Here is a 26,978-nt window from a genome sequence, read left to right as displayed (position 1 = left end):
CAAGGAGGGGTGCCTTAGGGGCGGGACCAGTACAGGGGCTCGGCCTACCTGAAGCGTGGCCAATCTGGTGAAGGGCCGGGCAGGGGCGTAGTCAAACAGGGAATATATATATATATATATATATATATATATATATATATATATATGAGAAGGGCGGGCTAATGCCGGGGCGTGGCTAGGGAGGGACCAATCAGGGGCAGAGTAAATCTGGGCGGGGCCGTAGCAGGGAGGCAGAGGCGGGGCCAGATCAGGGGCGGGGCCAGGCCGGATTCTCCGCTGTCCCAGGTCCTGGAGCACTCCCGCCGGGCAGGTCTGGCTCCTGCCCTGCAGGCCCCTCCCTGGCTGGCCCGGCCCCAGGGTGAGCACGGCCGGACGCCCCAGGCTGGGCGGCCGCGGTCGGACCTCGCCCCAGAAGCTGCGCTCCGGGCCAGGCGTCCGCGGGGGGCCCCCCGGCGGACTCAGCGCCATACTGACCCCGGGGCTGCCTCCCGGGAGGTTCCGAGGGCGAGGGCGAGGGTGAGCAGGGTTGCGGGGGCCTGCGAGTTCATACGTGTGTGCGTGCTTGTGTGTGTGTGTGTGCATATGCATACCAGTGTATGTACAAGTGTGTGGACGTTTGTGCTCACCAGGGGAATTGTGTGCGTGTGTGGAATTGGGTGGTGTGAGGTCCAGGGAGCTGATTGTGTGGGCAAAGTTGCATGTGTGTGCAAGGGTGATCCTGTGTGGGAGGTGGGTCATGCATGTGTGTGTGTGCGTGTGTGTGTGTGTGCGTGTGTGTGTGTGTGTGTGATAGAGACATTGCATGTGAAATTTAGTGAAGACTGTGTATGTCAGGGTATCTTGGAGGAAAATGGAAGGGCAGGTGCAATGATACTTGGGGGGGGTCTATAGGGGACGTCTGTGGCAAGCTGTGGGGTGTGTGGGTGGATGGTGAATTGTAAGAGTGTAAGAGTTGCAAACGTGGGTTTCCATGTGAGTAGCAGTGAGGGGTGCTTCTGGGGGCCTCAGTGTGAAGGAGTGGAGACCAAGGAAAGTTTGGGAGTACTGATTGCTCTTGGAGGGATGAGTGTGGCCTGGAGCAGTGGGTAATGGTCAGGGCAGGTGTTTGGGGCATGGCTCGGGGAAATTTGGTGATCACAACAGCCCTCTTGCTTTGAGGGCTGGGGAGATGTGTGGGCAGAGCATGAGAGGGCGGGCTTGTCCCTTGTTTGGGGAAGCAGTGGGCAGGGTTATGCTTCAGCTGGAGGGAGCTGCTACCTTACCAGTCACCTGTCACCCAGGTTTTGTGCTCACTCCTGCCTGGGTGCTTCTGTTGGCGCTCCTGCGAGAACATGGTGCAGAAGTACCAGTCTCCTGTCCGCATCTACAAGTACCCATTTGAGCTGGTCATGGCGGTGAGTGACCCCTGGTTCCCCAGCCCCTTGTGTGATGGTGAGAGGGACACAGGAGGTCAGCTGTGCAAAAATGAAAGGGAGCCCCTCAGACTCCCAGATGAGAAGGAAACTGGCGAGTCCAGTTTCTCCCTAGTGACCCTCCACCCAGCCACCCCAGCCTTCTCCACATCTTCTGGAATCCTTGTCCACTGACCACATCACAAGATCTTTCTTTCTCCTTGCTGAAGCAGACTTGTTCTCTCATCTCAACCTCCTCTGACAGAAAACAAGAATATCATGGGCCAAACCACTGCTGTCACTTTGTGTAATGCTAATAATAGTAATAGTAAATGTACTAATGATGATGAGAGTAGCAGCCATTCACTGAGGGTTTCCAGTGCCAACTCTTTACATATATTGTTTCATTATTCTCATTTTACTTCCGCTAAACTGTAGCTTGGAGAGGTAAAGGTGGCCCCAAGTTCTGCGGCTGATAAGGGGTGGAGCCAGGGCACAGACCCATGCAGGGGAGTACTCTGGAGCCATGATTTTTTTTTTTTGCCATATCCCCCTCCATCCTGCCCAGGGTCTTCCTTCAGTTTGCACATCCCCTCTCCTTTCCTTCAAAGAAGCTGATGGGGGTGAGTGGGCAGCAGGGGTCCAGGAACAGCCATTTTCAGGGTAGCTTCAGACTGACTGTATGTAAATCAAGTAGCCACTCAGTCAAGGGACTAGAATTGGCTCCCAAGCTCTTAGCCTCCTGGATCAATAATCTTTGCACCATGGGGCAGATGCTGGAAACAAGCAGATGTAGCTTTCCTTCTTGGGGCCATCCTTCTGCCTCTCAGAGGTCCCCTTCCTTGGGAAAAAAAGGGCAATGCTATGGGGTTGTGTTAGGAGTGAATGAGATAATATGCAGTGCCTCTCGCCCAGTGCCTGACACACAGTAGGCACTCACTAAATGTGGTTGTCACTGTTATCACACCACATGGTGTTATAAATGATTGTGTTGAAAGTGTAAGAAACATTGGAATCCCCCCACATCCTCCCTATCCTAACCTATTACTTAATTTCAGCTTTTGATCCAAGAACTTTCATATCAATTGGTACCTCCATGGATATGTGTCCCGACTGGTCTTATTCTACAAATCTACTTATATATGTGTTTATAGTCACATAATGGATTAAAAAAAATTTTTTAACGTTTATTTATTATTGAGAGACAGACACAGAGCATGAGCAGGGGAGGGGTAGAGAGAGGGAGACAAGGAATCTGAAGCAGGCTCCAGGCTCTTAGCTGTCAGCACAGAGCCCGACGTGGGGCTCAAACTCACAAACGTGAGATCATGACCTGAGCCGAAGTCAGTCGCCTAACCAACTGAGCCACCCAAGCAACTCCTTAATGGGTTTTGAAACATCACTGGAATCATTCATACATGTTGTGCTGTTATGTGCAGATGGTTCCAGGGCAAGAGGCAGGGGCTAGTATTGACCAGCTGGCTGACCTTGGGCAAATTATTTAACCTCTCTGAGCCTCCATTTCCCATCTGTAAAATGAGGAGTACCAATCCTGGTTTCCAAATCCTGGCACTGTGCATGGATTAAATGAGTCAATATACATAAAGCTCCCAATGCAAGGTCTGGTACAGACCAAATGCTATTACTGTTATTGTTGCTGCTGCCTGTGGCTGTGTGACTTTCTCGTATTTGTAATGAGGGTCAGACACCAGGGGATGGCGAAGAGTCAGAAATACTGGGTCCTTGCTACTGTTCTGCTATGCTCTGGCTGTGTGCTATTTAAAAGCCACTGAATGTATCTGAGCCTTGATTTCTTCATTCATAAAATGGGGATGGTTATATGCACTTCATAGGGTTGTCATGAGGATTAAAGATTTTATATATATATATATATATAGGTGATAAATACATTTATATATATATTATAATGTGGAAAGAATAGGGGGGTGAGGGGCAGGTGCCCCATGCAGGTCTTGGTCCATACCAAATAGACAATAAATGGCAGCTAAATATAAATACTTGTCCTGTAAGGTTCCAGGCACCCTACTTAGTCTAAGACCCTAGGGTTCATTCATTCATTCATTCATTCACTCATTCATTTAAAAAAAGAGAGATACTATCCCAACCCTTTTGGGACAACCCACAGTCCAGAGACCTATGGTTCTCTACAAATAACTGTAGAGAAAGCTGAGACAAATAACTGTAAAATGGAAGACTAATCCTTTTTTTATAATGGCATGAGCTTAATAAATGTAAATTTAATTTAGCATATTTAGGATTCTCCAAAATATTTACAATCATTACACTTTAAAACATGCCCGCTAGGGGCACCTGGGTGGCTCAGTCGGTTGAGCGTCCGACTTCGCTCAGGTCACGATCTCACGGTCCGTGAGTTCGAGCCCCGCATCAGGCTCTGTGCTGACAGCTCAGAGCCTGGAGCCTGCTTCAGATTCTGTGTCTCCCTCTCTCTCTGGCTCTCCCCCCGTTCATGCTCTGTCTCTCTCTGTCTCAAAAATAAATAAATGTTAAAAAAAAATTTATAAAAAACATGCCCGCTAAAGGAGCACTGAAGGCTGTATTAATAAGGCTGGTAAAGTAGTCACATTGAGTTTACTGGAGTATGTTAAGCATATTTTGTAAGCTTCCTGTTCCATAAATGGATGCAGGACTCTGCTTACTCCTCTACCTGTTAACAATCCCTAGATGTTGTTGCATAGAGGCTTGTGGGTACAGCAGGAAACAAGGTTTTCAGATATTCATTTCCTGTATCTGCATTAATTTAAGTTATTTGGGACAACCATGCCCATGTTTCCTTATCTTCCATACAATCCTTATTGGTGAAAGGGCCTCAAGGCTCTGCAATGTTAGCGACAAAGCCACTTTACCGACTGTTTACAAAACATCATTGTCCCCAAAATAGCTGCATAACTCAACATAACTTGCATGCTGTGTGGGCACAAAAGGGTTTTTCTGCACTTAATGTCCGTCTTTGTTTCTCAGCTAAACACTTGCTCTCAGTTTGGGTTAGATGCCAGGGAAGTTTCGGATGAACTCAGCTATTTTCACTGCATCCGAGTGACTAGATGGGCTGGCCTTTGGTTTTTCTGTTTAACAAAACTGACTTGAGAATTAAAACATTGCTTGTTTCAGAAGTCCACCAGCAACAAGCACAAAATGACTAAAACTGGGCTCAAGGAATTGGTCATAAAATAGCACCGAGGCAACATTTCCAGACCCAGATTAAACAATTAAAAAAATTTTTTTTTCTCTTTCATCTCAAAAATGTAACTAATCCAGTGAATGGGCGTCTCTCTCCTTGGGCCAAATCCCCGGGCAGGAATTCTGTTTCTGAAGGGTGGGATTCCAGGGACCTTTGGTTTCTTCTTTCTTGACTGTGTTCTGTATTAATTTGGTTCAAAACAGTCAGCTCGTATTATCTTGGTAAACAGAGGGAAACAGTTAAGACAATGGAGGCAGCTGGTATAAGATTGGAGAGGGCCTTTGGTCCCTTTGTGTGTGGGGTCCCTGAAGGTGGTGATGGGGTCTTTGTACATAGAGCACAAAGGCCGTGTCTTGCACTTCGGACTGTGGTCGCTCGAGCATCGAAGGCCACTCTCTGGTCAGCCTACAGCCTGTTGTGAATGGTTTCTGGGTTCTGGCCTCTTCTCCCAGACGGATGGTTGCTAAGAGGCAGATCCATCATCTGGGTCCCTGCTCTAGTTTCACACCTGGAAAATGGAGGTCATAAAGGCTCCTGTTCCTCATAGAGTTGAAGTGAGGATTGACTGAAGGGACAGGGATGCCCGGGCAGGGCCTGGCACATTGTTAATGCTGGTGAAATATTGTTTAGGCTTATTGTTATTATTTATTGTTTTCATAGCTTTATTGAGCTATAACTCATATACCCATTTGAAACGTATGGGTCAGTGGTTTTTAGGATTCATAGAGTTGTGTAACTATGACTACTGTCAGTTTTAAAACATTTTCATCGACCCAAAAAGAAACCCTGTACCCATCAGCAGTCCTCTCCGATCCCCACACCCCAGCCCCTGACGACCACTAGTCTACTTTCTGTCTCTGTGGATTTGCCTGTTTGGGACATTTCCTATAGATGGAACCATACAACATATGGCCCTTGGTGACAGGCTTCTCTCATTGAGCATCATGTTTTCAAGGCTCATCCATGTTGTATCATATCAGCACTTCATCCCTTTTTATGGCTGAATACTATTCCATTGCCTGGATAGACCATATTTGTTTATTCATTCATCATTGTTTCCTGTGTTGGTCTGTTATGAATAACACCGCTATGAACACAGATGCACAAGTTTTTGTGTGGATATATTCTTTCCAAAGAAATCCCTGCCATGAATTATAGTGATTATTTGGCAGGTTTAAGCAAATTTTATTTTTAAAATTTTATTTAACAAGCATGTTCACGTCCCAGACACTGTTCTGAGCCCACCCAAATATTAAGTCAAGTACCTCTCCTAAGCATCCCATGAGACAGGTTCTGTGGGTGGCACCATTCTACAGAGGAAGAAACCGAGGCACGGGAAGGATGAATGGATTACCCAAGGCCACAAAGCAAACATGAGGTGGCTGGGGACTTCACTGCAGGCAGTTTAGCTCCAGAATCCACATTCCCAATCATGAGCTCTGCCATTTGTCAGAGCTGAGGATCTCAACTTTTTGAGGTAGATCTGGGCCCAGGGAGCAGTCTCGTGGGGATGGTTACCACCAAAGCTGTGCCCCGAATGACTGTATTCCATCAGGACACCACAAAGGGGAGCACAGCCAGAACCCACAGACCCTGGCCTCCTGGGGGGCAGCAGATGCTGACTGAGCCTGGAAGCAGTTACCGACCCAATGCTCTGTGTGTCCAGCCCTGAGACTTGCTCAGAGTCAGATAGTTTCATAGCAGCCTTAACTGCAGAGGAAGGAAAAACAAAGGCTTTCGGAGCGTAAGGCAACTGTCCCCTGGTCAGTGTATTCATATGCTAGAGCTGCATAACAAAGCACCACAATGGAGGCTGGCTTAGAACAACAGAAATCTAGAGGCCGGACATCCAAGGTCAAGGTGTCAGCAGGACTGTGCTTCCTCTGAAGGTGCTTGGGAGGGATCTGTTCTGGGATTCTCTCCTGGCTTGTGGCAGTTCTTTGGTTTGTGGGAGCATAACTACAAACTTCACCTGGCATATTTCCTGTGTGTGTGCCTCTGGGTCCAAACTTCTGTTTCTATAAGGACACTAGTCGTACCAGATTTATAAGTACACTCTACTGACCTCAATTTTAACTTGATTGACCTCTGTAAAGACCTTCTTTCCAAATAGGGTTACACCCTGAGTTACCTGGGGCCTAGAACTCCAACCATACCTTTTTTAGGGGGACGCAATTCAGCCCATTTATGCTCACTAGTTCAGTAAATGGCATCATCAGTAAATGGCAGAGATTTTAATTTAGGGAAATCTGACCCCATAGCTTGCACTCACAGCCAGACACTCCAGATTCTGGCTCTGACGTTCAGCAAACACCTGTGCACCAGTGGCCGCGGCAGCTTCAGGAATGACCTGGCTGCCTCTTGTCCGGGCACTGCCCTGGGATCCCAGTGGGGCTCCACAGCCCCGTGACTTGAGCTCATCTCAGATTCTGCAAATCTAAAGAAGGAACATGGCTCGGGGTAGAATTTCTTCAGCAATAGGCTTTTCACACAGAGGAAGGGTTATGGAGGTGAGGGCTGTCGTCAGCAATTAAGTGTTAAAATATTTAAAGACCTGGCCTTTTGTATTGATAAACAGCTTGTAATTTAGCAAATGGGTTATTAATAAGGAGCAGCCTCTGGAGGTAAATCCTTGCAGCTCAGGCCAAGGGTAGTTACAGTTGGACTGGTTGTTATGGACGTAGTTTTAATAAAGCAGCAGGGGCCTCATTTAAATGAGTTTAAATTAGTTCCCTGGAGCCCATCATATGATCCTGTTGCTAACAGATTAAGGGAAGCGACATTTTCCACCCTGGATTGCTTACAGGACCTGGGAGAACAGAAGTGATCCATCACACAGCAAAGTGATCTTCTGATTTCAGAAGTACATTTTAGGTCCTTACTCATTAGTTAATTCAAATATTAATTCACACACATGTTTGTGTATGCATCCTACAAATATTTTTTTTTATGTTTATTTATTTTTGAGAGAAACAGAACGTGAGCAGGGGAGGGTCAGAGAGAGAGGGAGACACAGAACCAGAAGCAGCCTCCAGCTCTGAGCTGTCAGCACAGAGCCCGACACGGAGCTTGAACGCACCAACCATGAGATCATGACCTGAGCCGAAGCCAGATGCCTAACCAACTGAGCCAGCCAGACGCCCCCCTACAAATATTTTTTAATGTTTATTTATTTTTGAAATGAAGAGACAGAGTGCAAGAAGGGGAGGGACGGAGAGAGAGGGAGATACAGAATCTGAAACAGGCTCCAGGCTCTAAGCTGTCAGCACAGAGCCCGATGCAGGGCTTGAACCCACGAACCACCAGATCATGACCTGAGCCAAAGTCAGGTGCTTAATGGACTCAGCCACCCAGGTGCCCCTGCATCCTATAAATATTTATTGAGTTTCATTGTATCCCAAGCAGCATGCTGAGTGTAGGGGCTACAACATAGCTGATTCCTAGCACTTGTTGAAATGCATCATGATTCTGTTGGTTTCCTTCCTTGTTTATTTATATGGGCCTTTCTCATAAAAGTAAGTTTCAGGAAGGTGGAGACTATGTCTATCTTGTTCTGGTTCTCCCGACATAATCCCTTCCTGCCCTCAGAGAGCTTGCAGTGGTGTGGGGTGTGTGTGTCTGTGTGTGTGTGTGTGTGTGTGTGTGTGTGTGTGTGTTTCCGAGAGAGAGAGAGAGAGAGAGAGAGACAGAGAGACAGAGAGAGACAGAGAGAGACAGAGAGAGAGAGAGACAGAGGAACTAGGCAAATGCTGTGTAGCTATGTATGTAGCTATGTATGCTAATTCATAATAGGGAATGAACAGAGTATTGTAGGAACAAGGGAAGGGGCCAGTTAAGGGTCTTTTAAGTCATTCAGGCTGAGCCTTGCCAAGGGGAGGAGGGCCCACTGTGTGCAGAGAAGGAGCAGACCTTCTCTCTGAAGAAAGAAATGTGGCTCATATGAGCTCCAGTGTGATTTAGAAAGTGATTGGCAGGGTCAATTCAAGTCTGTTCAAGGACCTCGGGAGCTTTGGAAGGTTTAAGCATGCGTGACATGGTCAGATTTCGGGTTTAAGTAGATCGGAGGGGGTTTTCCATCCCAGAGGCCAGAAGAACATGGAGAAGCAGAGGTGACAGAGGCTGGGCACATTCCTGAGACACTTGAAAATCTAAAATAGCGTTTCCCTCCCATCAAGATCCTGACATACCGCTAAATGTCAGGACGCACTAGGCGGGCGTCTGCCTCTTTGTCCCTCCCTGAACCACCAAGGGCACCAACTGATCCTAGAAATTTGTGGGCACAGAGTGTGTTCGGAGGAGGAGAGTTTCCTCCACCCTGCTCCCCATGCGTGGGTGAGAATCCACAGCAGGTTTTTGTGCAGTTACCGGGCGGGGCGGCCAGGCTGTGCGTTCCCCTCGGTGCTGCAAGAGACTGGGCGTTCCGATGGTGTGAGCTCACGACAGAGGGACACAGTCCTGGACAAAGTGACATCCAAATCCAATCCGTGAGAAGAAGGGATAGAATTGGAGCAAATAACACCTGGGGCCCTACTAACTGCACCCATGCTGCAGCCTTAGGACCAGGAAACTGAAATACAGGGAGAAGTGTTCCCTGGAACCTCGTTGAGGGCTGATTCTTCGGCCAAGAGCCGTGGCTGTACCCCTCTCCATGACTGCAGAGGGGAACTACTCAGGGGCTTATTCATCTGTGTGAGAGGCACCTTCCAGGACTCAGCTTTCTGCCGGTGGAGCATAGACAGCAATCCACAGGCACAGGTTACCCTCTGGGCCTGTGGCAGTGTCCTGGCAAGTGTAGACAGTAGCGGGGGGGCCCTGCACTTCTCCCCCTACTCTTCCAGGTAGAGATACATGTCAGTGGTTCCAACTTCCTGCTTTCATTCTCCAACACCAGCTCCTCCCTCCTCCTCAGCCTCCTTTCCTTCCTTCCTTCCTTCGGCAAATATTAGCTGGGTGTTGACAGCATCCCAGGTGTTGTACAAGGCACTGGGGAATCCAGGGATGAAGAAAACAGACACAGAGAGAGAGGTGTTGACTATAAACAAACACAACATACACACATAATATCCTATTTCAAATCACAATCAATTCTCCCGGTAGGGCTGATAAACCATCCAGGAGATGGCTTACTCTTTTTTTAAATCTTTTAAAAATGTATTCATATTTGAGAGACAGAGAATGAGCGGAGGAGAGGCAGAGAGAAAGGGAGACACAGAATCTGAAGCAGGCTCTAGGCTTTGAGCTTTTAGCACAGAGCCTGAGGTGGGGCTCGAACTCACAAACCGTGAGGTCATGACCAGAGCCAAAGTTGGATACTTAACCGACTGAGCTGCCCAGGTGCCCCTCTTTTTTTTTTTTAATTTGTGGTAAAATATATATAATGCAAAATTTCTCATTTATCCATTTTTTTTTAAAAAGCTTAACCTTTTTTAAGTGTACTGTTCTGTTCAGCATTAAGTGCCTATACACTGTTGCACGAGCGCTCACCACCACCCATCCCGAGAACTCTTTCAGCTTCTCAAACTGATACTGTGCCCCCATTAAACACTAACGCCCCATCCCTCCTGCCCCGCCAGCCCCGAGTACCCAGCCTTCTACTCTCTGTCAATGAGTCTGACTACTTCAGGAACACATACAGGTGGAGCCATATAGTATTTGTCCTTTTGTGTCTGACTTCTTTCACTAAGCATGATGTTTTTGAAGTTCATCCATGTTGTAGCATGAATCAGTGCTTCCTTCCTTTTTATGGCTGAATAATATTCCACTGTATGGACGGACCACATTTTGTTTGTCTATACATCTGTCAATGGACATTTGGGATGTTTCTACTGTTTGGCTATTATGAATGATTCTGTAAAAGTATCTGTTCAAATGCCTGCTGCTTTACTCTTGTCCATTAAAAAAAATCTATGACGTGGGGCGCCTGGATGCTTCAGTTGGTTAAGCATCTGACTCTTGATTTTGGCTCAGGTCATGATCTCACATTCGTGGGTTCAAGCCCCACGCTGGGCCCTGAGCTGACAGCATGGAGCCTGCTTGGGAGTCTCTCTCTCCCTCTCTCTCTCTCTGCCCTCCCCCACCCCTCTAAATAAATAAATAAAATAAACTTAAAAAAACAACTGTGATGTGATGTCTGGCACTGTGCTAAGTGCCTTAAACATATTACCTCCCTTTAATCTTCACTGTAGTCCTTACAAAGTAGATATCATGATCTTTCTCGTTATCTTCTCTCTCTCTTTTCTTTCTTCTTCTTCTTCTTCTTCTTCTTCTTCTTCTTCTTCTTCTTTGAGGGAACTGAGTCTCAGAGGAGTTAAGTCGAGGTTGCCCAGCTGGCACATGGCGAGGTTGCCCAGCTGGCACAGTAAACCCTGTGCTTTGACTCTGCTGTCCCACCACACTGAGGCTTGCCCCTTTGCTATGTCCACATGTCTTGGCTGCAGGGTCCTTGTGACCCTTTGTCTCCATCTTTTGTGTCTCCAGAGCTAGCTTTAATTAGAATAGCAGCAGCTTGTTCAGCTACAGGACTGTCCAGGTGTACCTGTTTTTATAGATTGTATACAGCCCTCATTTCAAAAGGCTCCAGAGTCACCTTGCCCGGGTTCTCCCATGCCCGCTACCCCTTATCAGCTGGGACGACACCACTGCCGTAGGATATCTCATTCACCAAGCTCTAGCTCAGCAACTTGGCCAAAGTTGAGGGAACCGATACGGTGGAACGTTATTCAACTGTGAAAAAGGAAGGAAACACTGACGTATGCTACAGTGCGGTGAATCTCGTATACATCAGGCCGAGCAAAGGAAGCCAGATACCAAAGGTCACACACCGTATGATTCCACGTACATGAGATGTCCAGAAAAAGCAAATCTACAGAGATCGAAAGTGGATTAGTGATTGCCTAGGGCTGGGGTGGGGGCAGAGGGGACAGACTGTAATCGGTAGCGAATTTCTTTTTGGGGTGATGACAACGTTCTGGAACGAGAGAGTGGTGATGGTTGCGCAACTCTGTGAATGTGCTAAAACTCACTGAACCGAACACTTTAAAAGGGTGCATTTTACGGTATGAGAATTATATCTCAGTTTTTTTAAAAAAAAGTTGGGGGAGCTGAGAGGATAGATTCTTATCTGTCGTGGGATCTCCCAGGCTTCAAGGGGGCAGGTGGGGTCTTCAAGGAAGGCTCCTGAGGAGTGTGACAGGGGAGGCAGATGCCTTGCCTGAGGTCACGCAGTGGTCAGTGCCCCGAATGCAGCCTGCAGCGTGGAAAGGGAAGACAAAGTTAATGTGGTCCGGATCTTCTCTCCACTCTCTTAGTGGAAGGTTTGGGATAAGCAGCTTCCAGCTTTTTTTGAATTTGCATGAGGAAGAGCAGGAAGGAAGGGGGGGGGGGGGAGGAGAGGAGGCAGCAGCTGTCAAGTGATTAGCAGAAATAGCTTTTCTGTACTTTATAGAATCTCACTCTTTTTTAAAATTTAAATTTATTTAACAAATGCTTATGTAGAACGAACCATGTGCCAGGCACTGTTCTCAGCACTTTACAAAAACGGACTCCTTTATTCCCCCCCACACATCCCACAACACAGCAAGGTAGCTACTTTTCTTATTCTCCTTTTAACAAATGAATGCATTAAGGAGCTCAGAGCTTGAGGACTCCTTCAAGGCCACACAGCTGGTAAGAGGCAGAGATTTGGACCCAAGCCCCAGAGTCCATGTTCTTAATGGGTATGCGATGCTGTCATTCATTCACTCATTCATCATGTAAATGTCTACTGAGTGTTGACTATGTCACTTTGACAAGTTGGGGGGGGTGGTGGGAGGGGAAAAAACTCACTGGCAGGGGCCGATGACTTCTGATGTCAGAAACGGGTACAACGGAGGGCTCATTGGGAGTGGATGACTCCACTTGACAGATGAGGCTGAAGGGAGAGAGAGGACATGCTGTGCTCAAGGAGGTAGGTTCCTGGGTGTAGGCAAGTCTGGCTAGGAGGCCAGCCGCCCATCTCCACTTGCTAAGTGTGTCACTGTGGAGTTTTGCAGGATGGAGGCCCACGGGAGGCAGTCAACGGAAGTTTCCACTGGTCTCTGCCTACCCCAGCTGTGGCCCTGCATGGGCGGTTTCTGGGCCTTGGACCAGCTTCCTTTGTGAGCCAGGAGGCTTGGGTGTCCTTCTCCAGCCACCTGGCAAAAGAGCTGTAACTGAATCCCTTCTGCTACTTTGTGTCCCTGAGGGGGCCAAACCATGTGTGTGTTCGGCACAGAGAAACTCAGGCCTGATTTGTGGGAACAGGAGTCCGCAGAGAGGATTCTGTGGGCTGTTTGATCCTCTAAGACCCTATGATGGGCCAAAACCAAAGGTGCCCCTGACTCACAGGTTTTAGGCCAGCAGGACTCAGGATTTCCAGACTCTTGACGCTTGTGATGTAGCTAAAGTCCCCTGAGGGGCAGGGCAGAGTGGTTCAGGGCTGAGGTCTGGGTCAGACCTGTTGCGCTCCAACCCCACCACTTCCTGACCGTGTGATGCCTTCCCAAACCTCAACTCGCTTATCTGTAAAATGGGGAAATTCTAATTCCCATCTCGGGGCACTGCAAAGAAATACAGTTATCGCCCTAAAAATATCATAGCAACAATGTCTGACACTGGACCTCACAACCCCAGGGACTCTCTGGCTGGAGATATGCCACTGGATGGACCCTGTATTTTGGGCCCCCCGCCTTCTGGATGGAGCCTGAGTTCTGGCCGTTCCCCTCACCAGTGCCTGGCATGTCTCCATCAATGCAGCAGCCATTACTTACTTGAGGAGGGTAGCACCTTCCCTTTCAGGGTCAGGGACAGTTGTGCCCACGCACCCATCTGCTGCCGCCCAGCCCTCTGCCCTCCGCTGTTATCTGGGGGCTCCAGATGGAGCTCTTCTGACAAGAGGTTTGTTACAACAGGAAGTCAGCCTTCCTTGGATGCAGGCGTTGAATCCATGGCCTGTCATTCCCCTCCCAGGACACCTTTCTGGGGCTTTTTGGATCACCAGCAAGTTTAAGTTATTTTTTTCTTTGCTTGTGAGCATTTATTAGGCCTAGTGTGTCCCAAGAACTGAGACAGGCATGTGTGAGGTCAGTGCTGTGGAAAAGCATGTAGCCCAGGTCTCTGGCACACAACACACAAGCTAGTACATGGCTAAAGGATGTGATAAATGGTATTGAGGAAATGAATGGGCTAAAAGGACAGAATAGGGAAGAAGACAGTCTTGCAGGGGAGAAGGTGGGGGAAGATGTCCCACAAAGAAGGACCAGCACAGATGAGTCCCTGAAGCCAGAGCATCTCTTCAGCCCCCCGATCCAGGTGTCCTACCTCTCTGGAAACCCCAGTTACTCAAGCCTTCTTCTTCCTTCACTATCAAGTAAATTGATTAGTGGTCCAAGCAGACGGAACGGCCAGTGCAAAGGCTCTATGGTAGGAACAGGTGGTGGGCACATGAGTGTCCCGGGGCTGACATTAAAAAGTACCACAAAAGTAAATAAATAAATAATAAAAAGTACCACAAACTGGGTGGCTTAAACAGCAGAAACTTTTTTACTCCACAGTCTGAAGGCTAAACGCCAGAGATCAAGGTGTTGGTAGAGTAGGTTCCCTCTGCAGGCTTGAAGGAGAATCGGTTCCATGTCTTTCTCCTACCTTCTGGTGTTGCTGGTAATCTTTGGAGTCCTTGGCCGGTAGAGGAATCACCCAAACCTGTGCCTTCATCTTTACACTATATGAGTGTCTGTGACCAAATGTCCCTCAGTCATATTGGATTAGCAGTCTCCCCACCCCCACCCCCACTCTAGTATGACCTCATCTTAACTAATTACATTTGCGACAACCTATTTCCAGATAAGGTCACATTCAGAGGTACTGGGTAGGACACATAAATTTGGTGGTGGCAGGAAGGGGGCACAAGTCAACCCATAAAAATGTGTTTTAGAAAGAACAAGGTCGGGGGCACCTGAGTGGCTTAGCCAGTTAAGTGTCTGACTTCGGCTTAGGTCATGATCTCACAGTTTGTGAGTTTAAGCCCCGCATTAGGCTCTGTGCTGACAGCTCAGAGCCTGGAGCCTGCTTCAGATTGTGTGTGTGTGTGTGTGTGTGTGCCCCTCCCCTGCTCACACTCTGTGTCTCTCTCAAAAATAAATAAACATTTAAAAAAGCAGAAGAAAAGAAAAGAAACAGCAAGGCTGGCGTGGCTGGAGCGGAGTGAAGGTGGCTAGTGGGAGAGATTGCCTGGAGCCTGGAGGGCCACAGCAAGGAGTGTGGGACACATTCTGAGCATCTAGGCCTGTTCTGACTACATCATTTCATCTGGGGAGAAGGAGAGACTGTAGAATAGTCAGAGGAAGTGCAGAAACTCAAGGGCAGTGTGGCTGCCGCCAGTAGGAGTTGAAGTACTAAGTGTGGAGAAGGGAGAAATTGTGACCACAGGGCCCCAGGGACAATGCCTGGCTGTTTCCCAGCTGCCCAGGAGAACAAGCGAGCTGCTGAGCAAGGTGTTCCTGAAGGAGTGGGGTACTGGGCCACAATGGGATTCAAATCCACATTCACCAGTTTTCATTGTGTGACCTTGGGTTAGTTACTTAGCCTCTCTGGGTTCCAATTTTTTCATTTGTCAAATGAGGATGCCATTCAGAGGACGAAATAGAAGAAAATGCACAGCTGGAGGAGCACAGTGAAGGCTCCTTGAGTGCCAACTGCTCTGAGACAACATCTGGTGACCTCCTCACCATCCCATTTTACAGATGAGGAAATAGAGGCTCAGAGAGGGCAAGTGACTTGCCCAAGGTCCCTCAGTGAGAAAGGAGAAGAGACATGAACTGAGCCTGTCCAGTTCCGAAACACGCACCCCTTTCCTTCCACATGCTTTCAAAAAGGGTCAACATCCCTCTGCCTGTCACAGAGGTGGCCCAGGCCAGCGCCTCTGGCTCCCTCCTGCATTGGATCCCAAGGAAGTACTCGGATAGGGCTGGTCAGGAGCAGTTTTTGCAGACCTGTGTTCTGCTGCATTTGAGTCTTGTTGCCTGGGGAATGAAAATTCTGGTTGTCTTCAGTGAACCGCCCGGCAAGCTTGAGCTTGGGTTTCATACTCTGGGACGCAAGCTTGGGATATACCCATTTTCCAGGTGGTAAAAGAGGCTTAGAGAAAGAAAGGATGTGCCTCTGTCGGGAGGAAGTAGAACTGTGGCCACCAGCACAGAATTTGCCCACTTCGCTTTGTCTGCAGGCTATGCAGGCTTCTGATAAGTGCCTGCCTACTGCGCACTCTCCCCTGGGGAACGGGGGCTCCTTATTCTAACCCTGGTGTGTCTGCTGTGTCTGTACAAGGCAAGCAGCTTCAACATATGGCAGGAAGATGCACTGGGCTGGCCTTGTGGGGCCTGGGGTGACACTAAGGGCACCAGGCACAGTTCCATCTCTTCCTTGCCCCTCCCCCGCCTCTGCCCTTCTGAGCTGGGAGGAGCCGGGAGGGATGGGGGAGGAGGTGCGTGTCCTCAGATGCCTGCACTATTTTTGGAGCTGCTTTGATCCTGATTCCGGGGCACGTGGACTGTGACAGGCTCTTGGAGCAGACCCCATTTGCATACAGTCGGCTATGGATGCCGGCTTACCCAGGAGGCTCCTACCCTGGCACTTCTGGAACCGGGCACAGACTCTCGTCCTCCAAACTGGATGCCTGGTATTTCTTTTGCTCTCCTAACTGCCAGGGCTGGAACCTCCAGGACAATGTTGAACAGACGTGGCCAGAGTGGACATCCTTGCCTTGTTCCTGATCGTAGGGGGAAAGCATTCCATCTTTTGGCATTGAGTATGATGTTAAACTGTGATTTATCAGGTTGAAGATGTTCCTTTCTATTCTTCATTTGTGGAGTGTTTTTATCATGAAGAGGTGTTAGATTATGTCCAGAGTGTTTTTCTGAAAGATGCCTTCTTTTAAAATGTTCCAGGCAAGCTCACTTTTTCTTCTGAGGGTGAAGTCTCAAATGCAAATCCAAAGAGTGAGTTGCAAGCCATTGCTCAGGCACTGGTGTGTCACAGCTCTTAAACAGGTGTCTGCTCTTGTAAATGAGACCACAGCCCAGCAGGAGGGAGGAGGCTAGAGACCCCAGCCCCCTTGACACTCACTCCCCCTCTGCCCCTAGGCCTATGAGAAGCGCTTCCCCACCTGCCCGCAGATCCCCGTCTTCCTGGGCAGCGAGGTCCTGCGCGAGTCCCGCAGCGCAGACGGGGCGGTGCACGTGGTGGAGCGGAGCTGCAGGTTGCGCGTGGAGGCCCCGCGGCTGCTGCGCAAGGTGGGTGGGGAGGGGTTCCCAGAGGTGCCGGGGGACCCCACGGAGGAGGGGACTGGAAAGGGGGGGGGATCTGGGGGCGGGCTCAGGTGGTGAAGCCAGTGAGTATGCATATGAGTGTAGGTGCTGGTGGTACACGTCCTGGGGTTGGGGTTGGGGCCTGCGGAAAGGGGGGGTCGTTCTAGGTCAGAGGGCCGGTCTGGGAAGGACAAAGGCCTAGGAGCTAGGGACTGGGGCTGGGGCTGGTGGACAGGCTCCGGGTGGGGCACAGGGGGTCTTGGGGTTTGTGGGTGTTGGGCTGGGTACGGGATACTGCTGGCTGGTGGGAGGCGCGGGGTCTTGGGGTCTTGGTGAGTCTCGGTATCCAGCAGCCCCCACCCCCTTCACTGCTCCTTCCCTTGCAGATTGCCGGCGTAGAGCACGTGGTCTTTGTGCAGAGAAACGTGTTGAACTGGAGGGAGAGGACCCTCCTCATTGAAGCCCACAATGAGACTTTCGCCAACCGCGTGGTGGTCAACGAGAACTGCAGCTACACTGTAAGCCTGCGTCCCGCCCCCTTCCTGCGTCCCGCCCCCTTCCTGCGTCCCGCCCTCTTCCTGCGTCCTGCAGTCCACGCATCAGCCTAGCTGCCTCTCCCCTGCCCCCAGGGCCTTGTCGGATAAATTGCAGGACATTCACTTAAATCTGCAATTCAGATACACAGCTGATACTTTTCTGTTTGTTTAAATAGTCTCAAATACCGCTTGGGACATACTTACCAAAATATTCTTCGTTGTTTATCTGAAATTCAAATATGTCATCCTGTATTTTATTGGGGAAAGCTGTCAACCTGCCTCCCCCTCCCTCTTCTCTCTGTCCTTTTCTTCCTCCTTGAAAGGGAGGCTCATTTACGTTTTGTTTTTTTTTTTTAATTTTTAATGTTTATTTATTTTTGAGAGACAGAGAGATCATGAGTAGGGGACAGGCAGAGAGAGAGGGAGACACAGGCTCTGTTTCCGAAGCAGGCTCCAGGCTCTGAGCTGTCAGTACAGAGCCCAACGTGGGGCTCGAACCCACGAACCATGAGATCATGACCTAGGCCAAAGTCAGACCCTTAAACGCCTGAGCCATCCAGGGGCCCCTATAGTTTCTTCATCTGTAGAATGGGGTTAATGATGACACCTCCCACAGGGGTTATGGTGAGAAGTAGGGGAAGAAAATATCCGAAACCCCTTAGAAGAGGGCCTGGCACATACCAAGCCCTGTATGTGTGTTACCTTTTCAGATCATTAATAGTAATTATTATTATTCTTCAGTACACACTGACTGAGCATCGACTATGTGCCGGGCACCCGGCCAGAGCACGGACTAGTCCCCCTGACCTTTGTTCTTACAAGGACCTCCATTCCAGTGGCAGATACAGACAAGAAAAAAGGTCAACGTAATCTTACAACTTCACGAATACTAAGAAGGGATCCAGAAGACGGGATTAGGGAAAATAAGAGGAGAGGCACTCTGTTAGGTGACAGTGTCCCACTGAAGCCACCAAGCTGAGAGCTGGTGGATGAGAGGGCTGGGAACAGAGTTCTGGAGTGGGAACAGCATGTGTGAAGACCCAGAGGTGGATGAGTGAAGTCTGAGAATGGGGGCTGCAGGGGCAGGGTCCTGCTGCCCCCGGGTTGGAATGAGGGAGGAGTCTGGAGGCGTTTGCTGGGATGGAGCCCAGCTCTGCCACCTCCTTGCTGAATGATGTTGGGCAAGTTGCTTCCCCTCCCCAGGCCACCCCTTGCATACCTGTCAGCAGAGCCCGCCTCATCCGGTGCTGGCTGGAGTCTATGAGACAATGTAGGTAAAGCTCCTTTAGCCTGTGCTAGATCCCCAATGCTAGTTTTCATGATGATAACTCCAGTGTGGTAACTATGGTTCATTAGAGCCTTCCCTATGGGGGGGAGGTGGGGAGGGTGGGGCATTGCCTTGTGTATCTGTCCCATCCCCAGCATTTGGCATGGTGCCTCGTATACAGCAGGTGTCCAGTAAATGCCCATTGCTTTTTCTTTCCACACCTCCAGCTTCTCTGGGAATTGGACCCAGAATATTCCAATGCTTACCTCTAGGGAGTTGTGTGGGTGGCAGCTTTTTATAAATCACTTTTAGTGCATTTATAATATGTATTTAGTGCATATTTCTCAGCATGAGTTCTACCAACCGCTGAATTAACGTCACTGAGGCTGCTTGGGAAATGCAGGTTTTCAGGCCCTGCCCTGGACGTATTTGGCCCAGGCATCTGCATATTTAAATTTTTTTTTTTAATGTGTATTTATTTTTGAGAGAGAGAGAATGAGCTGTGGAGGGGCAGAGAGAGGGAGACACAGAATCTGAAGCAGGTTCCAGGCTCAGAGCTGTCAGCACAGAGCCCAATACCGGGCTCGAACTCACAAACTGTGAGATCATGACCTGAGTCGAAGTCGGATGTTTAACCGACTGAGCCACCCAGGTGCCCGGCATCTGCATGTTTCACACACTCCCTGGTAATACTTCTGCCCAGGAAAGTTTGAGAGGGACTAAGCCTGGGTCTGCATAGAAGCTCTGTCAACAAAGTTTGTCCGTGTGTGTGTGTGTGTGTATTTGTTTACAATAAATATGTAACATAATAAATACTTTAAAATATATATTTAAAATATGTAATAGTTATATATAACTTACATATAATTATATATTAAGTACATTAACTCATTTATAAAGTTTATTTTGAGGGAGAGAGAGTGAGAGATAGTTGGGGAGGGGCAGACAGAGGGAGAGAGAGATTCCCAAGCAGGCTCCACACTGTCAGTGCAGAAACTGACGTGAGGCTCGAACCCACAAACCATCAGATCATGGCCTGAGCCGAAACCAGGAGCCAGTCACCCAACCGACTAAGCCACCCAGGTGCCCCTAAATATATTACTCATTTAAATATATCATTATAGAACAGTTTTTAAGGGACAGGCTTGCAGATGCCAGACCCACTTCCTTCCAGCCCCTCATGAGAAGGCTCTTTGTTCTCTAACACTTGGCATTGTTCTCTGGGTGGGGTTGCTGCCCCCCCACTCCGGTATTGCCATGCTGTCCACGGCATGCTCTGGTTGGGCCCAGATCACCAAGAGAGCCCTGAGAGAGGGCACTGCATCCCCCACAATGAGACTTGTCACTGCGGCTGCCTGGCTTTCAGGTCCACCCCGAGAACGAAGAGTGGACTTGCTTTGAGCAATCCGCCTCGCTCGACATCCGGTCCTTCTTTGGCTTCGAAAGTGCCTTGGAGAAGATCGCCATGAAGCAGTACACAGCTAACGTCAAGAGGGTAAGGGGTGGGCTCCATCAGTCACAGGGAGGAAGGTACACAGACCTCAGAGCCTGGTTCAAAACCTGCTCTGACACCTGACAACCCAAGTGACATCGGGCAAGATCGATCCTTAACCTTCCTTGGCCTCAGTCTTTTCATCCATAGAGTGAGTATCCTAACAATGACCATAACACACAAGATAATGAGTGGAAACCACCTGGCCTGAAATGGGGGCACCATAATCATTATCCAGATGCTCCCTGATGTTTGGGGCTTGTGTAGTGATCTCTGGACAGAGGAGGGGCATTCTGTGTGCTTTTTCCTGGTTAAAATTGGTTGCTGTGTAAAGCTCTCAGACCTGTCCCCGAGAGGCCTTTTCGCATAATGAAACGGGTGAAATTCATTTCAACAAAGTATTTTAACCCACATGTTACCTATAGAAAACCTACCAATGAGCTATTTTACATTCTTTGTTCCGTCCTAAGTCTTGGAAATCCGGTTCATATCTGATGCTCACAGCACATCTCCATTTGGACCGGCCACATTTCAAGTTCTCGTAGCTACGTGTCAGGGGTGGGGCTGCAGCCAGGTGGGGGTGACTCCCAGGCTGATGAGGTTATCCCTGCTCTCCTGCCCTGCGGCTCATATGCCTCTGGTCTCTCTGGCTTCCAGGGGAAGGAGGTGATTGAACATTACCTGAACGAGCTTATCTCCCAGGGCACCTCTCACATTCCCCGGTGGACGCCTGCCCCTGTCCGAGAGGAGGACGCCCGCTCCCAGGCCGGGCCGAGGGATCTGGGCTCCCTGGAAGTTGACGGTGCTCCAGGCCCTGCGCCCGAGGTGGTGGTTACAGACGGTAGGTCCCTGTGGCTGAAGCCAGCTGGCCAGGCCTGTACGCTTGTGCCCCCCACAACCGCCCCAGTCCCTGGAAACCTGCTTTGTGTTTGCTCACTCCGAGGGGGAAGAGTTGCTGCGGGTCCCCTTGGGAATGGGTCTACGATCTGGAATGACTCAGCTTCCGCCCTTTCCCGCTGCTTTACCCTCTCTTCCTTCCTTCCGGCCCAAGAGCCAGAACTGGTTTATTTCTAAATCAGGAATTGACCTGATCTGGTGCCTCAGGGCTGCCCTTTTCTCTGGTTTTATTACTATTTTTAATTATATGAGTAATGTATGGAGATGGTAGAAAGAAATATTCAAACTTCTTGGAAGATGTAAATGAGGAAGTAAGACTCTTTTCTTCTCTCTGGAGGCAATACTAATTTTGTGGTCGTATTTCGTGAAACTACCTAGGCATATATATGTACGTACATATACACACATGTGTATATACAGGCATACATACCTGTATAATTTATGCTGAGCCAACATTACACATTCTACTTGATGTTTTGCTTTTTTTCATTTACTAATGTTGCTTGAACAGCTTTCTATGTCAGTGCATCTGTTTTAGCACTTTGCGGTATTTCATGGTGTGGCTGCACCATAACTTATTTATTAATAAACATTTATTGTTGGGGTGCCTGGATGGCTCAGTCAATTAAACGTCTGACTCTTGATTTCGGCTCAGGTCATGATCTCACGGTTTGCAGGTTCAAGACCCATGTTGGGCTCTGCACTGACAGCATGGAGCCTGCTTAGGATTCTCTCTCTGCCCCTCCCCTGCTCGCTCTGTTTCTCTCTCTATTTCTCTCTCAAAATGAATAAATAAACTTAAAAAATAAACATTTATTATTATTTTTGTTAGTTTATTTATCTAGTCTTGTCTTTATGGACGTGAGGTTTCCAGTTTTTTTTTTTTTTTAAGCTTTTTTTTTTTTAACGTTTATTTATTTTTGAGACAGAGAGAGACAGAGCATGAAGGGGGGAGGGGCAGAGAGAGAAGGAGACACAGAATCGGAAGCAGGCTCCAGGCTCTGAGCCATCAACCCAGAGCCCGACGCGGGGCTCGAACTCACGGACCGCGAGATCGTGACCTGGCTGAAGTCGGACGCCTAACCGACTGCGCCACCCAGGCGCCCCTCCAGTTTTTAAAACAGAAATAACATAGTGTATCTTTGTACTTAAGTTTACTTACTTGTTTTGAGAGAGGGAAAGCCCCAGCTGGGGAGGCACAGAGAGAGAGGGAAACAGAGAATCCCAAACAGGCTCTGCACGTGAGTATAGAGACTGATGTGGGGCTTGAACTCATGAACCATGAGATCATGACCTGAACTGAAGTCGGACACTTAACTGACTGAACCACCCAGGTGCCCCATTAAGATTTTATTTTTAATCTCTACCCCCAACGTGGGGCTTGACCTCACAACCCTGAGATTAAGAGTCACATGTTCCACCCACAGAGTCAGCCAAGCACCCCTATAGCATAAAATTTTTACAGTTGAATTGCTGGGTCAAAGGTTATATGCAGGTAAAATTTTGGCAGATTTACCAGTTAGGCCTTCAAAGATTGGTTGTACTAATCAACGTTCCCCCAAAAGCGTGTGGCTATGTCTATTCCTGACTTCACTCTGGCTCCCCGCGAGACTATTATTAAATGTTTTAAACTTCTGAAAGCAAAAAGTGACCTCTAGTATTAGTGATTACGTCTTTCCTCATGAATGAGGCCAAATATTATTTTCTCATGCTTAGTGACTCCATATGGCTTTTTTGTGAATCTCTCTTCTTGTACTTTGTCTATTTTCCTGTTTGCCCATTGATTTCTTTCTTTTTTTAATTAAAAAAAAATTATTTATTTATTTTTGAGAGAGAACGAGACAGAGCACGAGTGGGGGAGGGGCAGAGAGAGAGGGAGACACAAAATCTGAAGCAGGCTCCAAGCCGTCAGCACAGAGCCCAATGTGGGGCTCAAACTCATAAACCGTGAGATCATGACCTGAGCCGAAGTCGGAGGCTTAACCAACTGGGCCACACAGGCATCCCTGACCATTGATTTCTCATTGCTTTGTAAGAACTCTTCATATGTAAGGCAATTAGCCTTTTGTCATATTTTCGATTTGTAATGATAATGGGAAATGTTTACAATATAATTTTAAATAAATTAAAAAAAAAACCCCTAAGACACAAAACTACACATACTCCCTGAGTTCAGTTTTAGCTCTGTGCATTTGTGCTCATGATGATTCATTCTTTTGGGGTCACTGAAATGTCAGGCTTGGCTTTCTTAGAGATATGCCACATAACCAGTAAATTACATCTGGGGCATTGTGTAGGGAGAACAAAATTCATTCATTCACAAATATTTATTCTGTACCAACTCTGTGCTAGCTGGCTGCTGCTGTATGTGAACTTTTAAAATATTTAAAAAATTAGGGGCGCTTGGGTGGCTCAGTCCGTTAAGCGACTGACTTCGGCTCAGATCATGATGTCACAGTTCGTGGGTTTGAGCTCCACGTGGGGCTCTGTGCCGATAGCTCGGAGCCTGGAGCCTGGTTTGGATTCTGTGTCTCCCTCTCTCTCTGCCCCTCCCCTGCTTGTGCTCTGTCTCCGTCTCTCAAAAGTGAATAAACGTTAAAAATTTTTTTAAATATTAGAAAAATTAAAACTTCTGCCTCTTCTTGCACACATTGTCTGGTGGTCATGACTTTTACCCTAATTTTGCACCAGGCTTTTCCTTCCTTCACCCTCTGCACTGTGCTCAGGATGGCTGGCGAGAGGCAGAGTCACCCCCCTTCCACCGTGCTCTGAATCACTGAGCCTTTGTGCTCAGGAGAAAAGGGCCTTCACAGCCGCATAGAGGCCGGAAGGATGCTGGTATCTCCTGTCTCCCTTGTGTTCTCTCTCTCATCCTGTCCACTCCCCCTTACCGTCTCCAGCATCTCCCTTTCTGACCACTCTGTTTGGGGGGTCTGGACGCCACCTGTCCCCGCACACCACCAGCATCCCTCCTGCTTCTGTTTACCCAGATGCCTGCTGACCTCCAGCCCTGGACTTTTTTTGTTTTAGAGGGAACCATTGGGTCCTGCTGCTGGAGGTACACACATTCCATTTGTTTTCTTATTGTGCCACCTGAACACAAAGAGCAGGCTACACTCAGGGGGCTGCTCTTTGTGGACCGTCTACCCACTGCGGAGATGCTAACATGCTGGTGTGCCTCACCATGCCAGCATCTGCCACCTCAACAGTTAAGAGTGGGCAATGGGTGGGGCACCTGGATGGCTCAGTCGGTTAAGCGTCTGATCTCAACTCAGGTCGTGATCTCAGGGTTCGTGAATTCGAGCCCTGTGTCCGGTTCTGTGCTGACAGCTGCAGCCTAGAGCCTGCTTCAGATTCTTTGTCTCCCTCTCTCTCTGCCCCTCCCCTGCTCACACTCTGTCTCTGTCTCTCAAAAATAAGTAAATGTTGAAAAACAAATTTTAAAGAGTGGGCAGTGGGACCTCAGGTTGAGCCCAGCCTCTAAATGCCCACACATGCTGACCCCCAAACAGCCCCGTTGTGCAGGACAGGACTGAACAGTGTTTGGAATGATCCGTGCAGCTCCCAGGCTGTATTTTGGGGTCAGGGCTCTGTCTATAAAAGGCCTCGAGCCCACAGAGGGGCTGGGAGGTGGGAAGGCAAAAGGAACTGTATTTACTGACCATCTCTTGTATGCTTGGTGCACCACATGCATCCACTCGCTACTTAACCTGTCTTGGCCTCAGTTTTGTCTTCTGTGAAGTGGGGACAGTAGGGTGCCTGCCTCACTGGGGCGTCGGGACAGCTCACTGAGATGGTGCATGTCTAGAAACATGAGTGCGTATTGTTAATAATCTTCAGAGACTGGGTAGCTCCAGGGGGTGGGAATTAGCTTGATGTCCGAAGTCAGAGGAGACAAATCACTTGCCACTGTGAGATCCAAGCTGGCCCCACCGTGAGTTTTCAGAAACCCCTTGGAAAGGGCCAGCAAGACCAGAAGATGTGGAGCCCATGTGGCTGTTCTTGGGTGAAAGGGCCACCGTACGGCTTGGAACTGCATTTCAGATCTGAGGCGGCCAATGCGGCGAGGGTTCCAGAAAGGGTAGACCATGTGTAAAGAGAGTGGCATCGCCCTCTGGTCCTGAACGCCTCCACCTTCTCCTGCAGGGGACAAGCTAGATGCAGACTACATTGAGCGCTGCCTGGGTCATCTCACACCCATGCAGGAGAGCTGCCTCATCCAGCTGCGACACTGGCTGCAGGAGACCCACAAAGGCAAGGTGGGTGCAGAGCTGGGGCCTATCAGACCATGTTCAATGACAGCCACTCACCCCAGGCACTGGGGGAGAAAGGGCCAGGTAAACAGGCTGATGTAATCAGCAGTACTGAAAACTTGTATTTTGCCTTCTTTTTGTCATGTATCATCTCATGTATCTGTAATGCATGTTGTGCGTACCGTTGATTGCAGGGTTTCTCGTCCTTTGCGCTGTTGACGTTTGAGGCCCGGCCGTTCTTTATGGGGTGGGGCGTGCCCTGTTGGGTGTCGCAGCATCCTGGCCTCCACCACTAGATGCCGGGAGCTCTTCTTCCCCAGTTGTGACAGCCCAAAATGGCTCCAGACTCTAAGCCCCGTAACAGGAATGTCCACCATGCATGTAGGTCCCAAGCATGGACTTGACCTTCAGCTCTGTTGAATGCGAAATTTGAGCTTGCCCTTCCTCCCTATCCCCTCCCCATGCTGCGTGTGTGTGGGGTGCAGACAAGGAAGTTGCTTTCATGTTGAGCTGTGATTTAACCTGTCTGCCCATTTTCTCATCTGTGAAAGGGGGATAATGCTAGCATGCATCACCTAGACTGAATTACAAGGGACGATCCACATAAAATGCCTAGAGTCATGTCTGGCTCGGATGAGCACTCAGGGCAGGGGAGCCTTTACTGGGGCTGGATTTCTCTTGCCTGTCAATATTTGCCCGAGGGAAGGAAGGAGAGCTGGCAGGGACTTAACTTGTCACCTCGGCCTATGAATTAGACTCTGGGTTATATGTGGTAGGAACACAGCTTGAGTCAAGGCAAAAACAAAAAAAAAAACAAAAAAAAAAAGAGGAGGGGGCTATTTATTGGCTCATATAACAAACTGTTGAGAGGGATGTATTAATTTCTTAAGGCTACTGAAAGAAAATGCTACAAACAACAGAAACTTATCCTCACAGTGCTGGAGGCCCGAAGCCTGAAATCAAGGTGTGGTCAGGGTTCTGGAGCCTGCCTTTTCTCCAGCCTTCTGGAGGCTCTGAGAGACAGTCTGTATCATGCCTCCCCCTTCCTGGCTTCTGGTGGCTGCCACAGTCCTTGGCTTGTAGATACGTCATTCCAGTGTCTGCCTTCACCATCACGTGGCCTTCTTTCCTCCATGTGTCCTGTGTCTGTGTCCAAACACAGGAGGGCCCACCTACTCCAATATGACCTCACTTTATCTAATTATATCCGGATAGACTCATTTCCATATAAGGTCCCATTCTGAGGTTCTGGGTAGACATGAATTTGGAAGGGACATCATTCAGCCCAGGGGGCCATGCAGCCTGTCTCAGGGATGTCCCGAATCAGGACTCCCATGCGGTCGGGGCCTCTGAGCTCTTGTATCTGTTTACTTCTGCTTCATCCCCGCCAGACTTACTTCCTCTTTGAGCTTGGAGCTGGGGCTCCCCATAACCTGCAGGCTCACCTTTACCACCGCAGAGAAAGGGCTTCACGTCCCGTTCTTCTGATTTAAATTGTCTAAATGCTCTGATTGGATTGTGCCACCGCTGAGGCCATGGGAGTGGAATGCTGACTGGCAACACCAGCTAAAACTGGCACTGGTGCTGGGGCGTGGGGAGGAC

General features: G+C 48.9%; 1 protein-coding gene across 5 annotated transcripts in view; it reads left to right on the top strand.

The window, feature by feature from the left end:
* The first annotated feature begins 315 nt into the window (after nt 1-315).
* The window catches only part of SEC14L5 (SEC14 like lipid binding 5), a 46,080-nt gene continuing 19,417 nt past the window's right edge, over nt 316-26,978 (top strand). Inside the window, exons 1-7 of one of the 5 annotated variants that reach the window (XM_047087502.1) lie at nt 316-516; nt 1,281-1,394; nt 16,767-16,916; nt 17,318-17,449; nt 20,101-20,229; nt 20,884-21,067; nt 25,270-25,382. In XM_047087502.1, coding sequence (XP_046943458.1) covers nt 1,332-1,394; nt 16,767-16,916; nt 17,318-17,449; nt 20,101-20,229; nt 20,884-21,067; nt 25,270-25,382 — 771 coding nt within the window. In that variant the 5' untranslated portion in view covers nt 316-516; nt 1,281-1,331. Of the gene's footprint in view, nt 517-1,280; nt 1,395-12,459; nt 12,557-16,072; nt 16,304-16,766; nt 16,917-17,317; nt 17,450-20,100; nt 20,230-20,883; nt 21,068-25,269; nt 25,383-26,978 lie in introns of those variants that run through there. The other 4 variants (XM_047087503.1, XM_047087504.1, XM_047087505.1 and 1 more) reach the window with 4 other exon arrangements.

The sequence above is a fragment of the Lynx rufus genome, unplaced genomic scaffold (genome assembly GCF_022079265.1).
Source record: "Lynx rufus isolate CCGP_SWC_20201006 ecotype Redwood Valley unplaced genomic scaffold, mLynRuf1.p SCAF_23, whole genome shotgun sequence".
NCBI classification, from domain to species: Eukaryota; Metazoa; Chordata; class Mammalia; order Carnivora; family Felidae; genus Lynx; species Lynx rufus.
This window is presented reverse-complemented; position numbering and strand designations above follow the sequence as displayed.